The sequence below is a fragment of the Leptonychotes weddellii genome, chromosome 3, assembly GCF_054177405.1.
Source record: "Leptonychotes weddellii isolate Sample4059 chromosome 3, ASM5417740v2, whole genome shotgun sequence".
Taxonomy (NCBI): Eukaryota; Metazoa; Chordata; class Mammalia; order Carnivora; family Phocidae; genus Leptonychotes; species Leptonychotes weddellii.
In genome coordinates this window covers 5,792,490-5,806,140 of record NC_138371.1, presented here as the reverse complement: position 1 = coordinate 5,806,140, position 13,651 = coordinate 5,792,490, and the positions used below count along the sequence as shown (strand labels likewise).

Below are 13,651 nucleotides of genomic sequence, written 5' to 3'. Positions count from 1 at the left end.
CCGAAGGCAGTCACTTAACCAACTGAGCCACCCAGGCGCCCCATAAGAGACTCTTAATCTCAGGAAACAAACTGAGGGTTGCTGGAGGGGAGGGGGGTGGGAGGGATGGGGTGGTTGGGTGATGGACATTGGGGAGGGTATGTGCTGGGGTGAGCTGTGTGTTGTGTAAGAGTGATGAATCACAGTCCTGTACCCCTGAAACAAATAATACATTATATGTTAATAATAAAAAAAATTTTAAAAATTAAAAAAAATTTTTTTTGAAGATTTATTTGTTTGAGAGAGAAAGAGAGAGAAGAGGGGCAGGGGCAGAGGGAGGGGGAGAGAGAGTCTTAAGCAGACTCCTTGTTGAGCTTGGAGCCTGACATGGGGCTCAATTTCGCGATCCCGAGATTATGACCCGAGCCAAAACCAAGAGTTGGATGCTTAACCAACAGCGCCACCCAGGTGCCCCCACAGCCTTTTAAAAAATTGTTTTCGTGGAGAGGTAGCTTTAATTTCAAAAAAAAAGAAAATATTTCTGTGTTCGCAAAATTCACACATCACAGAAATCAGATAAATTATTTGTTTGAAAACCGACCATGTGATGACAGCCTAGGTAAGAAAGTAGTAGGTAGTGGGAAAGACTGGCTAAGAGCAGAAAATCCACAAAGTACAAATATAGGAAATGAACCCCACAAAATACAAATATAGGAAATGAGTCACAGTGTTTTAATTTTTATCTTACCATCAAGCATCTGGTAAACATGAAGTCCTGCTGGTACAAACTTTGCCACACTAAGAATCATATCTCCTTCCCAAAAATCTAACAGCTACAGAATATTAATGGAAAAGAGAACAATGAGAAGTAACATAAGTATCACATTTCCAGGTAAAAGAACACCACCGAACTATTTCTCATATGTTTAGATGATACGGGAAGCTAGCAAACGAGTATGCCCATCCCACCCAACACCAAAAGTGTGGCAAGAAGACATCATTCGTTGCTAAATTAGCCAAATCCAAAGATGGTCAACCTCATCCATTAATGACTGGAGAATGCTGGCATACACCATGAACAACTGTACTTAATTTATGGGAAGACCACTTTTATCAGAAGGCAAACTGATCAACATGCCAGCCCAGAAATCTTTGTCCAAAAGAGCAAAAATCATTTGTTTAATTAGTACCATTCAGGGAAAAGCAGCATGGACTCTAGCACACATTAAAATTCTCAATAATCTGAAAGGAAGTTTTGCACCATAAATTCAAAAAGTGGCATTACCAGTTTCTATGGGACCATGGATTTGTTTTTTTAAGTTTCTAGATCCAAGACTCTGGGGGGACTGGTCATCTCACCAGAATAATATCACCCATAAAGTCAGTCCTATTTCGCCTCTCTCCACAATAGCACAAGGTAGTTCTCTTAAAAAGACATTTCCTGGGGCACCTGGGTGGCTCAGTTGGTTAAGTGTCTGCCTTCTGCTCAGGTCATGATCTCAGGGTCCTGGGATCGAGCCCCACATGGGGCTCCCTGCTCAGTAGGGAGCCTGCTTCCCTCTCTGCCCTTGCCCCGGCTCATGCGCTCCTTCTCTCTCAAATAAATAAATAAAATCTTAAAAAAAAAAAATTTCCTCTTTACACTTGATTAGTTAACTGCACTATTCTTGTAGCCTCCCGCCAGGGGCTTACTTCTAAGATAACAGAGATGTGCACTTCAAACACCAGAAAGCAAACTGGAGCGAATCTAAAACCTATGAAAGTGAACAGGTCTGTTCCATATGAAAGGCCCCCCTAGACAGGGTCAGCTCCCCACGTCCACTTACACCAACACTGCGGGACTGGCTCAGGGATGAATTTTTAATGCAAAAATTTGGAAACATGGGGCGCCTGGGTGGCTCAGATGGTTAAGCATCTGCCTTCGGCTCAGGTCATGATCCCAGGGTCCTGGGATCGAGTCCCACATCGGGCTCCCTGCTCCTTGGGAGCCTGCTTCTCCCTCTGCCTCTCTCTCTCTCTGTCTCTCATGAATAAATAAATAAAATCTTTAAAAAAAAAAAAATTTGGAAACATGAGGAAATTTTAGAAATCCTGATACTAATCCAAAACTGAAGTATCATTCAAATCAACTAAGGTTAACAAAGAAACTGGCTTGCTTTGCTTTGTACAAGAGAAAAATAGAAAAAAAGAAAGCTAATAATTTTGGGGATTGATGAGTTTGCCAGAAAATTCATTTATTTCTGCAAAAAATAAAAGCCTACATTTTCTTTTTTTTTTTTTAAGATTTATTTATTTTAGAGAGAGAGAGAGCACGAGTGAACGTGCACATGCTAGGGGGAGGGGCAGAGGGAGAGAGAGAGAGAATCTCAAGCTGACTCCCTGTTAAGTGCGGAGCCCGACTCAGGGCTCAATCTCACAACCCTGAGATCATGACCTGAGCTGAAATCAAGAGTCAGATGCTTAACTGACTGAGCCACTCAGGTGCCCCAAAGCCTACATTTTCTATTTTCCTTTTCCTTGATCAGGAAGTAGTGAGAGGTGAGGAAGTATGATCAAAAAGGACGGAAAGAGTAAGGAGACCAGGGCTGAGGCCTAGTTCTACCACAACCAGAAGTCTGACTGCAAGCCACTAGATCTCTAAATTACAAGTTTTTCACCTTTAAAATGGGATTAGCTTGCCTTTAGGTTACCCTGAGATTAAAGAACCAAAGGACATAATTTATATGAAAACACACTTGGGTCGATTACTTGGATGTAAGGATTTACAACAATGCTTGTTTTTACTGCACAACAGAAGGTATTTTCATCCCCTGAAAAATTTTAGTAATAAATGCTATCCTATACTTCGGAAAGGGAGAAACGTTAGTTGCTTGTTTGTTTAGTTCTTGTTTTTAGGCAACATGCTTATTTACTTATTTTTTTAAGATTTTATTTATTTGAGAGAGAGGGGGAGATCGTGCATGAGTGGAGGGGCAGAGGGAGAAGCAGACTCCCCACTGAGCTGGGAGCCAGACCTGGGGCCTGATCCTAAGACCCTGGGATCATGACCTGAGAGGGCAGACACTTTACCAACTGAGCCAGCCAGGTGCTCCAGCAACACGCTTATCTTTTTACTGCTTCCAAAAAATAATTTTCTTTTACTTTCCAAAAAAGAAACAGCCTTATACTTTTTCTCTCCCCAAAATACATGTACCAGCCTTGAATCCCCCCCGAAAGCCTGCTGGCAGGACAGTGCGGGTCCCACTTGTGCAGAAGAGCCTCTCTAAAAGACGTACAAGTGAGGAGAGAACATGTGGGTCAACCCTCAGGAGTGGGAGATGGAGGATTTTCTTAAGTGCTTTGAAAAATAAATAGTTGAATCCTAAACAGGATTTCTGAAAAGGAGAATCCAGCCGGAGATGGACCTTAATGTCTAAATTAAGAGGAAGCAAGGCTAAATTACCTGAAATATTGACTGTCGAAGATCTCCTAAAGTTTTTCTTTTATCAAAGGTTAAATCCCACACACTTTCTGCTTGAGAGACGATTGGGTGCAGAGCCCCATTGAAGAAATGATAATGAGGGCCCAGGTGGAGATGCAACTCAAAATTATTGTTTGTAGAATCCCATTCTGCCCTTTAAAGAGGCATAAAAAATACATAAATGCTCTGTTTTTGTAACACACGGTTTCATCCCAAACCAAAAATACTTGATTTACAATATAAATAATCTATTCTACCTAAGTAATTATTACTAATGTCCTTTTCTTCCATGCTCCAAAATTTTCATTTTAGTTTCTCAATGAATAGCAAAATTTCAGCTCTGCCACCACGAATTCCAAGGAAAATGAATTTTAATATACACCATGCAACATTTCTCTAAGGATCGAAACTCAAAATCTTCCAACAATGGGAATATAGTTATAAATATGCTAGAAACCTTTCCTCCTGTAATTGTGGTAAGTGCCAAATTCACAAACTTCTAGTTCCTCCTTACCTCCACCAGAGCCCCCTGACTCTCCTGTAGAGTATTTAAAGTGGGTCTCACGATCCTCCAGTCTACTCTCCCCAGGTCGAACATCCTCAGCGGCGGCCCAGAGCTGGCGGCTCGTCTCTGAATCCGCTCGGCTGCCCTGGAGCTGCTGCCCGGCATTCCGCTCGAGGCAGTGTGGCCCCGGGAGAGCTGGATGAGGCCACGGTCACTGCTCGGATACTCCCGACACAATTCTATTCATGTGGTCAGAGACAGCGCTAGCTTTTCCGATGGCCGCATTAAAAAGCTTAGTGCTGGCTGGCGAAACCCCTTTGGTTGTGGCTGTGAACACCCACTGCTAGTCCGCACCCACTCACGAGGTTTGGCCTGTTTAAGATATTTTATCCTAGTTTTTATATTTTTAGTGTCTTGATTTCCTTTGATAGTGGTTTGCCATTCAATCTACCTGCTCCTTTTTTCCCCCAGTTTTGAGCCAATGATAAAAATGTTGAACACATCCTGGCTACATAATCAACCAGCCACGTGGGTCCACAAGGAAGCCACGTGGGTCCACAAGGAGGCCACGAGAACATCCACTTCCCTAACCCAATACCCCACTGACCCTGGCAGAGAGCAAATAAAGATACAGTTCCTCGGGGTCCAAGGTGAGACCTCAAAAGAGAAGATGAGATGAGCAACTCCTCACAAACCATGCCTGTGATAACCTATTACAGGTTTCTGCCCAGACTGACACGAAGCCTGGCAGTTTGCAGAATCCACATTCTTTCCTCTTGCCCACCTCTGGTCTTCTATCACTATGGGCCGGGTCCCCAAGACGACTTAACTTACGAGGGGTGACTTTCACCCAGGCTCTCTCTGCACCTCGGGAATCACCTGACGGTCTAGGATACAATTCACTTAACGTCCTAGGTGTTCACTGATTTCTCCAGGCTTCTGAGGCTTCATCCCTACTCAGCAGTGGCCATTTATGTGACATTGTTTCATTCACTCTCACAGATAAGGATCATTTCAAAGTAAGATACTCTGCCTATAAAAATTCAGCAGCTACACAGACACAGGCATTGATTAGTTGTTTTTTTTTCCTTTTTAATTTTCCTGACTGAAGACTTAAGACCTAAATGAGATCCTTGTTCTCCAGAAAAAAACCATTCAAACTCTAAAAGTAAGTTAAAATTACCTTTTTGTTTGCAGTTCAATGTTGGCTGCGTCCATTTCATTCAGCAAATGACATGGAACCCCGTATCTTGGATTAGCTCGAGCTGTGAACAGAACGCTTCATTAACTTGGGCTGACGAAATGGAATCTGGCTGCTGGGGATCTGGAAAGTATGTGCTGGGAGCTAGGAAGCCTCTAACTATCTTTGTGAATGCTAACTTCCTGTGGATCTCAGTTTTCCCATCTGAAATATGAAAACATTAGAACAAATGGAAGATAAACAGTTCTTTATGCCACGCTAGAAGGATTCCGTTTCTTCAGTTCTCTTTAAATATACTTTTTAAAAAGAACACCCACTATTTTCTTCCTGATAACAAATGTAGTAATTGCCACCATAAAAATTCTAGAATATAAAAGATATTCTATATCTTTTATATAGAATATATAAAAGGATATAAAAGCTATTACCTATAATCCCATTCCCAAGAGATACTGCTAAAACGTGTTACATGTATTTCTGGTCTTTCTTCTGTACCTACACAACGTGTCTGTATGCGTACATTTACCCACACACACGCACGTACATGCACATACACACACCCACGCACACACTTACTTAAAGCGACTGGGATTGTATTTAATAAATCTGTAACGCGCTTTTTCACTTCATATTTGTATTTCTCCAAAGTTTTAAATGATTGCATACTAGTTCATTCTATAAATAGCATAATTAAACTAACCAATCTTTTTCTGATAGGTATTTCTAGTCATTATTATAAAATAATGGGAGTAACAAACATCTTTGAACATGAATATTTATACACAGCTCTGATTATTTCAAGACAGATTTGCAGAAGTAGAATTACCAGTTTAAGGTTTTTAAATACATATAACCAAACTGGTTATAGGACTTTATATACCTACCAGCTGTAGAGGAAGTGCCAACTGTCAAGAACAAGATTAACAAAAACATTTAACTTGGTAGGAAAAAGTGGCATATCTCATTGCTGTTTCAATTCCTATTTTTTGATTATGATTTTTTTTCTTTAATAAAGATTTTTTTTTTTTTTTGAGAGAGAGAGAACGTAAGCAGGTGGAAGGGGCAGAGAAAGAGGGACAAGCAGACTCCCCGCTGAGGAGGGAGCCTGCCTCAGGGCTTGATCCCAGAACCCTGGGATCATGACCTAAGCCAAATGCAGACACTTACTCAGACTGAGCCATCCAGGCGCCCCTCATTTTTTTTTTTTCCAGTTTATTGGTTGTTCCTATTTCTTCTTTTGTACATTGCTTATTTATATCCTTTTCCCAATTTTCTACTAAGCACAATGAAATATCCGTAAAAGCACTCTGCAGATGGGAAATAAACTTGTCATATATTTAGCTGTTTCCCACTAGGCTTGTCATTTGCCTTTTATATTGTTTAAGGTTTGTAACACTTTTCCTTAACTTTTCTTTCTTTGTTTTTAAGCTTAGAAAAGTCTCCCCTACCTTTATATCAGAAATATATATTTTATACATTTTAAGGTTCCTTTTTAACATAAACATTAAAGGAACTCAAATTTCATTCAAGTGATGATTACAGTCACTTGACCACACTGACTGCTAATTCAAGGGACTGGCTGCTAACCAACTTCCCGCTCTATTTCTTGAGTAATTCACTCTCCTCCCGTTTATCTGAAAAATCACCTTACCATGGATTAAAACCTTTTTTTTTTTTTTTTTAAAGATTTTATTTATTTATTTGACACAGAGAGAGAGACAGCTAGAGAGGGAACACAAGCAGGGGGAGTGGGAGAGGGAGAAGCAGGCTTCCCACTGAGCAGGGAGCCCAATGCGGGGCTCGATCCCAGGACCCTGAGATCATGACCTGAGCCGAAGGCAGACACTTAACAACTGAGCCACCCAGGCGCCCCTAAAATTTTAAAAATACTTGGGTGGACTTCTGGGCTGGCTCTCCTCCATCCAGTGATGTGTCCACCTCTCTGCATGAGCACAGCACTGTCTGAATGGCTGAAGCTCTACAAAGAGGTTTTACTGATAGAGTCAATTCCCTTTGGCAGGCCCTTCTTCAGTTTTCATGAACGTTTACCTCTCTAGATGGATTTTAGAATCATTTTGCCAAGTTCCGTCCCTTTATCCCCACAAAAAGTCCATCAAGATTTTCGCCAGACCTTTATTCAATTCCTAAGCTAAATGGAAAACTACCATTCAGTACACAGTCAAAACATGCGCGTACTAAAATCCAATTCAGGGAAAAAGACAATACCCCATCTGAACATATTCTTTTTTTGTTAATATATATTTCTATAACTGTGAATTCTGCTTCAGAATATTTTTATCAGAGCCATGACTACATTTTTCCCCCGTCAGAAAAATAAAGCCTAGAATTTCTGGTTAAACAGAATAATTATGTAATTGTTTTAGAACCAGAAAGTTAATTTCCTTTGACTCACATGCAAATTAGTAACTTCTTTTTTCTTATACTTTTAAAAATGATTACTATTCTCATTTTCTGAGAACAGTGTCCTCATTTGTCACTACAGATACGCCTCTATCTAAGGAACTTTCCTGGTTAGGATTTTTTACTTTTGAGTAGACTTTGGGAAGCGACCAAAGTCTTACATACTGATTCATGTTAGTGATCTCAATTAATAAATTTATCATTGTGGGTCTCAGTGTTTAGCCAGCCTGGTACGAGCTGTCTTAGAAGGTTTAACAAAGAACGCTTTGAAGATACTTCAGCTGCTCATAAAACACATTAATTACCTTGAGGGAAAGAAAAAAAGAGGGCAATAAAAGGGCACACATGAAAACAAAACCAAGGCCACTTACAACTCAAAGGCGACAAACACATGGCCAAATGACAGAGCCAAGCCTAAGCATAGGGCAATCGTACGCAGGTTGGTCCACACAAGAAACCATTATGCAATCCAAGAAAAACCAAACCTGAAACACTAACTATGGCCTTATATCATTAGAAGGAGAAAAAATAAAATAGAAATATAAAATGATAGATTGTTGGATTTCTTTTGGCATAACGTATTTTTTTTTTTTTAAAGATTTTATTTATTTATTTGACAGACAGAGACACAGCGAGAGAGGGAACACAAGCAGGGGGAGTGGGAGAAGGAGAAGCAGGCTTCCCGCCGAGCAGGGAGCCCGATGTGGGGCTTGATCCCAGGACCCTGGGATCATGACCTGAGCCGAAGGCAGATGCTTAACAACTGAGCCACCCAGGCATAATGTATTTCTTACTGTTAGCCTGAAAATATTTAAAAATGTTCCAAGAATATACTTTCTTTTAAAAGGGTAAAAATTCAAATAGCATTCAATATTTATCTTCTGACATCATCAACTTGAACAAATAGGAATATTTCTCTTTCCATACCTTCTGGGGGTCTCTGCAACTGGTATTTCCGATAAAACAACATGTAGGCACTTTCTTTACCCTGAAACTGCCGTTCAATATCTTTTTCCTTGATTGGTTGGACTTTGGAATCATTTATGTCAAACCAGTGGGGACAGGAGGTTCTATCATTTAATCCTGGGGATTCTGAAGTAAGTGTCTTGAAAATATGTTGATCATTCCTTTGGAAATCAGACTCAGCCTGGAGAGAACCGTTCTTCAATAGACTAACTGTACTTTCATCTGAACTGAGTAGAAATACCTGGGAATGAAGCTGTAAGAACTATACAGAGACAAAAAACAAATACTAGGTTAATAAAAAAATTTTTTTAATTGGACACAATAAAAAAATCTACATCTTCCTTTCTGCGACTAGATATTTGAACTTCACCTTTATTTTTGCCCTAGCCAGCTAGGAGGAAAAAAAAATCCATTTGGGTCATGGTAGAACATTAAATAAAAATCAGAGTGCTCTCTGTTAAACAGTCTAACAGTCACATCAAGGGACAAAGCTGCCACGCTGCAATCTGAAAAATATGTTAATTCTACCTCGGTAACACCATTTTTGAAAAAAGAACTTTACTAAAACAGATTAGGTAGAACAAACACTTCTGAGATGTTTAAAGCAATCTAAACAAACAAAGCACAAACAAAGGCAATCACACAGTAAAGCACCACAGAAGAGAATTTTCAAACTAGTAACTCATACAAACTCTGATGGAATAAAGTCATAATTATAAGCCTACATTGTCACGTAACATTAACTAAACCGAATGTTGTCTGTCCAGGGAACTGACAGGTTAGCTCAGGAAATCAAAGCACGGAAAGCTTATGTCTTAATCCCAAAGACTATTTCTCAAGTTCTAACTGAAGGATTAAGAAGAAAAAAGCATTTTTCCTCACTGCCCATCCCCCCTTTCCATCTCTACTCTTTTTCTCCTCTCACTCCCTGATTGCTGTGTGGCCTTGCATCTCCTCTTCTCTCAGCACAAACTTACTTTATACAGAAAATCACTTGGGAGGCATATGCAACGTCTGCTTAGCCCATTAATCAATACGGAAAGGTGACTTTCTCATTTTCCACTTGGACGGGAATAATGTGCAGCAGTGCCAATCCTCTAATCAAAGTACTCTTTTATCACAAACAAAAGGAAATAGGTCTATGACGCAAAGACAATACTGTTAATACTGTGTATAAAAGATAGTAAAACAGTGTTGCAGCTAATTTGTTTAGGTACAATCAAATAACGATAATCAGAGAGTAGCCATTTTTTCCCTTTGTTTGAGAAGTGAGGATTAATTCTTTTCAGCCTCAAACTTCAGCAGAGTCTGGTTCCAGTAATGGTAGAGAACTTTTACTGGACTAACTTTTCTGATAAGAAATGATAAACTCTCGACAAAAAAATGAAAACAAGTATTTGGAGAATAACCAGAAACAGGCTTAAGCACAGGGGACATAATTCTTCAAGAGGGACGCAAACTAGGTGAGTTTTACATGAAGCCACTGGTTCCCACTTTATGGCGGCGCAGGGTGGGAGAGTTCAAGCAAAGGACAGGAGTTTTTTTTTTTTTTTAATATTTTATTTATTTATTTGACAGAGAGAGATACAGCGAGAGAGGGAACACAAGCAGGGGGAGTGGGAGAGGGAGAAGCAGGCTCCCCGCAGAGCAGGGAGCCTGATGCGGGACTCGATCCCAGGACCCCGGGACCATGACCTGAGCCGAAGGCAGTCGCTTAACCAACTGAGCCACCCAGGCGCCCAGGACAGGAGTCTTACTGAGCTGAGGAAACAGAATTTGAAAATGCCAGAGGGGCTGGAAAGCGAAAGAGAAGGAGTTGCATTAAGGAGCCCCGAATCTATACCAAATCCCCCTCAAATCCTGACTGACTCCTGATTGGTACATGGACAGCCCAAGACGCAAGAAACCCCACAGAAAGCAACAGCTGATAGATTCACGATTTGAACAGAGATTTTAGCAGAGACTTCTGGGTAGAAAGAACAGGGAATTGAAGTTCTTACAAGACAGAGGCATATGACAAACATCTGAGGCTTTCTGTTGAAATCCTAGAAGGGCCATGCCTTAGGCCAAGGGCTGGTAAGCTTGTAAAGGGCCAGATAGTAACTATTTTAGGCTTTGTGAGCTTAAGAGGCAAACTAGAGCACGTTATGTAAGTACCTATTATAACTTAAAAAAAAAATAACCATTTAAAAATGTAAAGATAGTTCTTAGCTCAGGGCTGTACAAAAACAGGCAGCAGGCCATATTCTGCCCCCAGGCCACCATTTTCTAACCTCTGCCTTAAGAGGAAGGACCATGTATTCCCCCAGGACTAAGACCAAAACTATGACAGACCCACGCTACAAAGCCTAAAATGAAGCTTCCATAGGATCAAGGAGGTTTAGCAGCCTGTTAGAGCATAATGCAAAACTCTTTAAAGAACAATGATATAATCCACAATGTCTGGTAGGCAATATAAGATTAAATGACACACAAACAGGACAGTGTGATTCATAATCAAGAGAGGACACAGTCAATTTATAAGGGAAATAAAAGTTAATAGAAAGAGCCCCAGAAATAATCCAGATATTATGATAGTAAATAGCTATTAAAAATATTTAATTTATATGACTTAATAAAGCCAATTAGATCTTCAAAAATTTATAGGAAAGGATGAACAGAGTGGGTTCAGATAGGGAATTTCAGCAGAGAAACGGATACTCTCAATCAGAGCTAAGTGGAAATTCTAAAGCTGGAAACTACAATATCTAAATAAAAAGTTCACTAAGCTGGGCTTAATGGAAGGAAGACTGGATATAGCCAAAGAAAAAAACAATGAACTTGAAGATGGAACAATGTAAATTATCCATGTTGAAGGAGAGGTAAAAATAAGAAAAAGAAGAAAACCTCAGTTCTTTAAGATCTGTGAGGAAATCCTGAATGGTCTAATTTCTATGTAACTGTAGTCCTAGAAGGAGAAGAAAGAAATAATGGGGCAGACAACCAAATTGAAAGTATAATGGTCAAAATTAAAGAAAGACTTCAAGCTATACATATAAAAAACTTAATACAAAGCAAATAAACACAAAGAGTACCACACTGGGACACATTATTGTTAAGAAGCTAGAAAACAAAAAAAGAAAAAATCTTAAAAGCAGGCAGAGAAAAAGACACATTATGTTCAAGTGACACTAGCCTTCTGAGCCAAAATAATGGAAGCCAAGACATAATGGAACGACATCTTTTAAGTTGCTGAAAGGAAAAAATAAAAACTATTAAACTAGAATTTTATATCCAGCAAAAATATCCTTTATAAAAACTGAAGACAAAATAAAGATTTCAATCAAAATTGAAATTATACTAGATGCACAGCTGAATGTGTGAAAAGCAGCAATGAACACCAGAATGGATAAATATAAAACACTATTTTTCCATTAATTTCTTTAAAAGTTGCCTAAGTGTTTAAAGCAGAAATAATATTAATAAAAATAAGTAACACAGAGTAGAATTTACATGTCATGGTTCAATAAAAGGCAACAGCAGATAGGATGGGAGTGGGGAAACGCAGTTATACCACTACGAGCATCTTACACTGTTCAGGAAATGGTATACTATTAATCCGTAGTTGGTAATGTTGATTTATGTACACTATAATCCCTAGAATAAAAATATTAAAGAAATATTGCAATATATTAGCCAACAGAGGAGATAAAGATGAAAGACTAAAAATCACTTGATTAACCTAAAGGGTGAGGAAGAATGAAGGAGCAAAAAACAGAGGAGGCAAATAAAAAACAAATACCTTGATGGTAAATTCAAACTCAACCATATTAATTACTGCATTAAAACCAAATGGACTAAACATTCTAATTAAAAGAAACTATCAATCATCTGATAGGAAACAGATGAACAGAGAAAAGTAGAGAAGAATCAACAAATACATAGCTGCTTTTTTGAAGAGTTTAACAGATGTGATAAACCCCTAGGCAAGACTGATGAAAAAGAAAGCTAAAACGCACAAATGATCAATATCAGAAATGAAACAGGGAACATAACATCTGCTCTTATGGACTTCATAAGGATAATATGGTGATATTTCAAACAACTTTATGCTAACAAACTATTTTTTAAAAAAGATTTTATTTATTTATTTAGACAGAGAGAGAGTGAGAGAGAGAGAGCACAAACCAGGGGAGGGACAAAGAAGCAGACTCCCCGCTGAGCAAGGAGCCCGACGTGGGACTCGATCCCAGGACCCTGAGATCATGACCTGAGCTGAAGGCAGACACTTCACCAGCTGAGCCACCCAGGCACCCCAACAAATTTTACTTTAAATAGAAAAATACATTACTTAAAAATCACAACTGTCCAAAATAAATAAGAACCAACTTCATACTGTTTGCAAGAGACACACTTGTATAAAAAAGCTTGCAGGGTTACATTAATATCAGACAAGATATATTTTAAGGCAAGGAATACTAGCAGAGATAAAGGAAGGGCAGTGTACATCAGGATGCCATAAAAATCCAAAAGGTGTATGCATCTAATACTATCAATTCAGGGTACATGAAATAAAACTGTCCAAAGTAAAAGGGGGAAAGGACGAATTCTCGATTACAGTTGGAGATTTAAACTACTCCCTTAGTAACTGATAAAAGCAAAAGAGAAAAATTAGTAAAGACAGAAAAGAAACACAAATGCTATTAACCAATTTGACATAGTTGACATTTATAAAACAATATACCCAACAACTGCAAAAAATAACTTTTCTGGTGAATACAGAATTTTCAGCAACACAGACCATATTCTGAAGTGTGAAACAAGTCTCAATAAATTCAAAAGAACTAAAATCATGGAGAGCATGTTCTCAGAGTACAATGGAATTAACTAGAAATCAACTTATAGATAAAACAAAAAAATAAAAAGAAATCCCCAAATATTTGGAAATTAAGCAACACAGTTCCAAAAAAAATCATGAGGGAAATTACAAAATATTTTGAATGGAATGATAATGAAAACATGTCAGACTTGTCTGCAGCTAAATTAGTCCTTACAAGGAAATTTATAGCTTTAAAAGCTTGTATTAAAAGGAAGGTTTAAAAACAACTGAGATACCAAGCTAGAAAAAAGTTGATCAAAT

The 13,651-nt window shown here is 38.9% G+C and overlaps 1 protein-coding gene across 6 annotated transcripts in view; it reads right to left on the bottom strand.

Moving 5' to 3' along the window:
• USP40 (ubiquitin specific peptidase 40) overlaps positions 1–13,651 on the bottom strand; it is a 78,911-nt gene that overhangs the window by 37,640 nt on the left and 27,620 nt on the right. For all 6 annotated transcript variants that reach the window (XM_081813352.1, XM_081813357.1, XM_081813356.1 and 3 more), the window contains 4 exons: positions 8,494–8,794; positions 5,128–5,209; positions 3,422–3,593; positions 728–812 (listed from right to left, as the gene is read on the bottom strand). In XM_081813352.1, the coding sequence (XP_081669478.1) occupies positions 728–812; positions 3,422–3,593; positions 5,128–5,209; positions 8,494–8,794 (640 nt within the window). The remainder of the gene's footprint in view (positions 1–727; positions 813–3,421; positions 3,594–5,127; positions 5,210–8,493; positions 8,795–13,651) is intronic.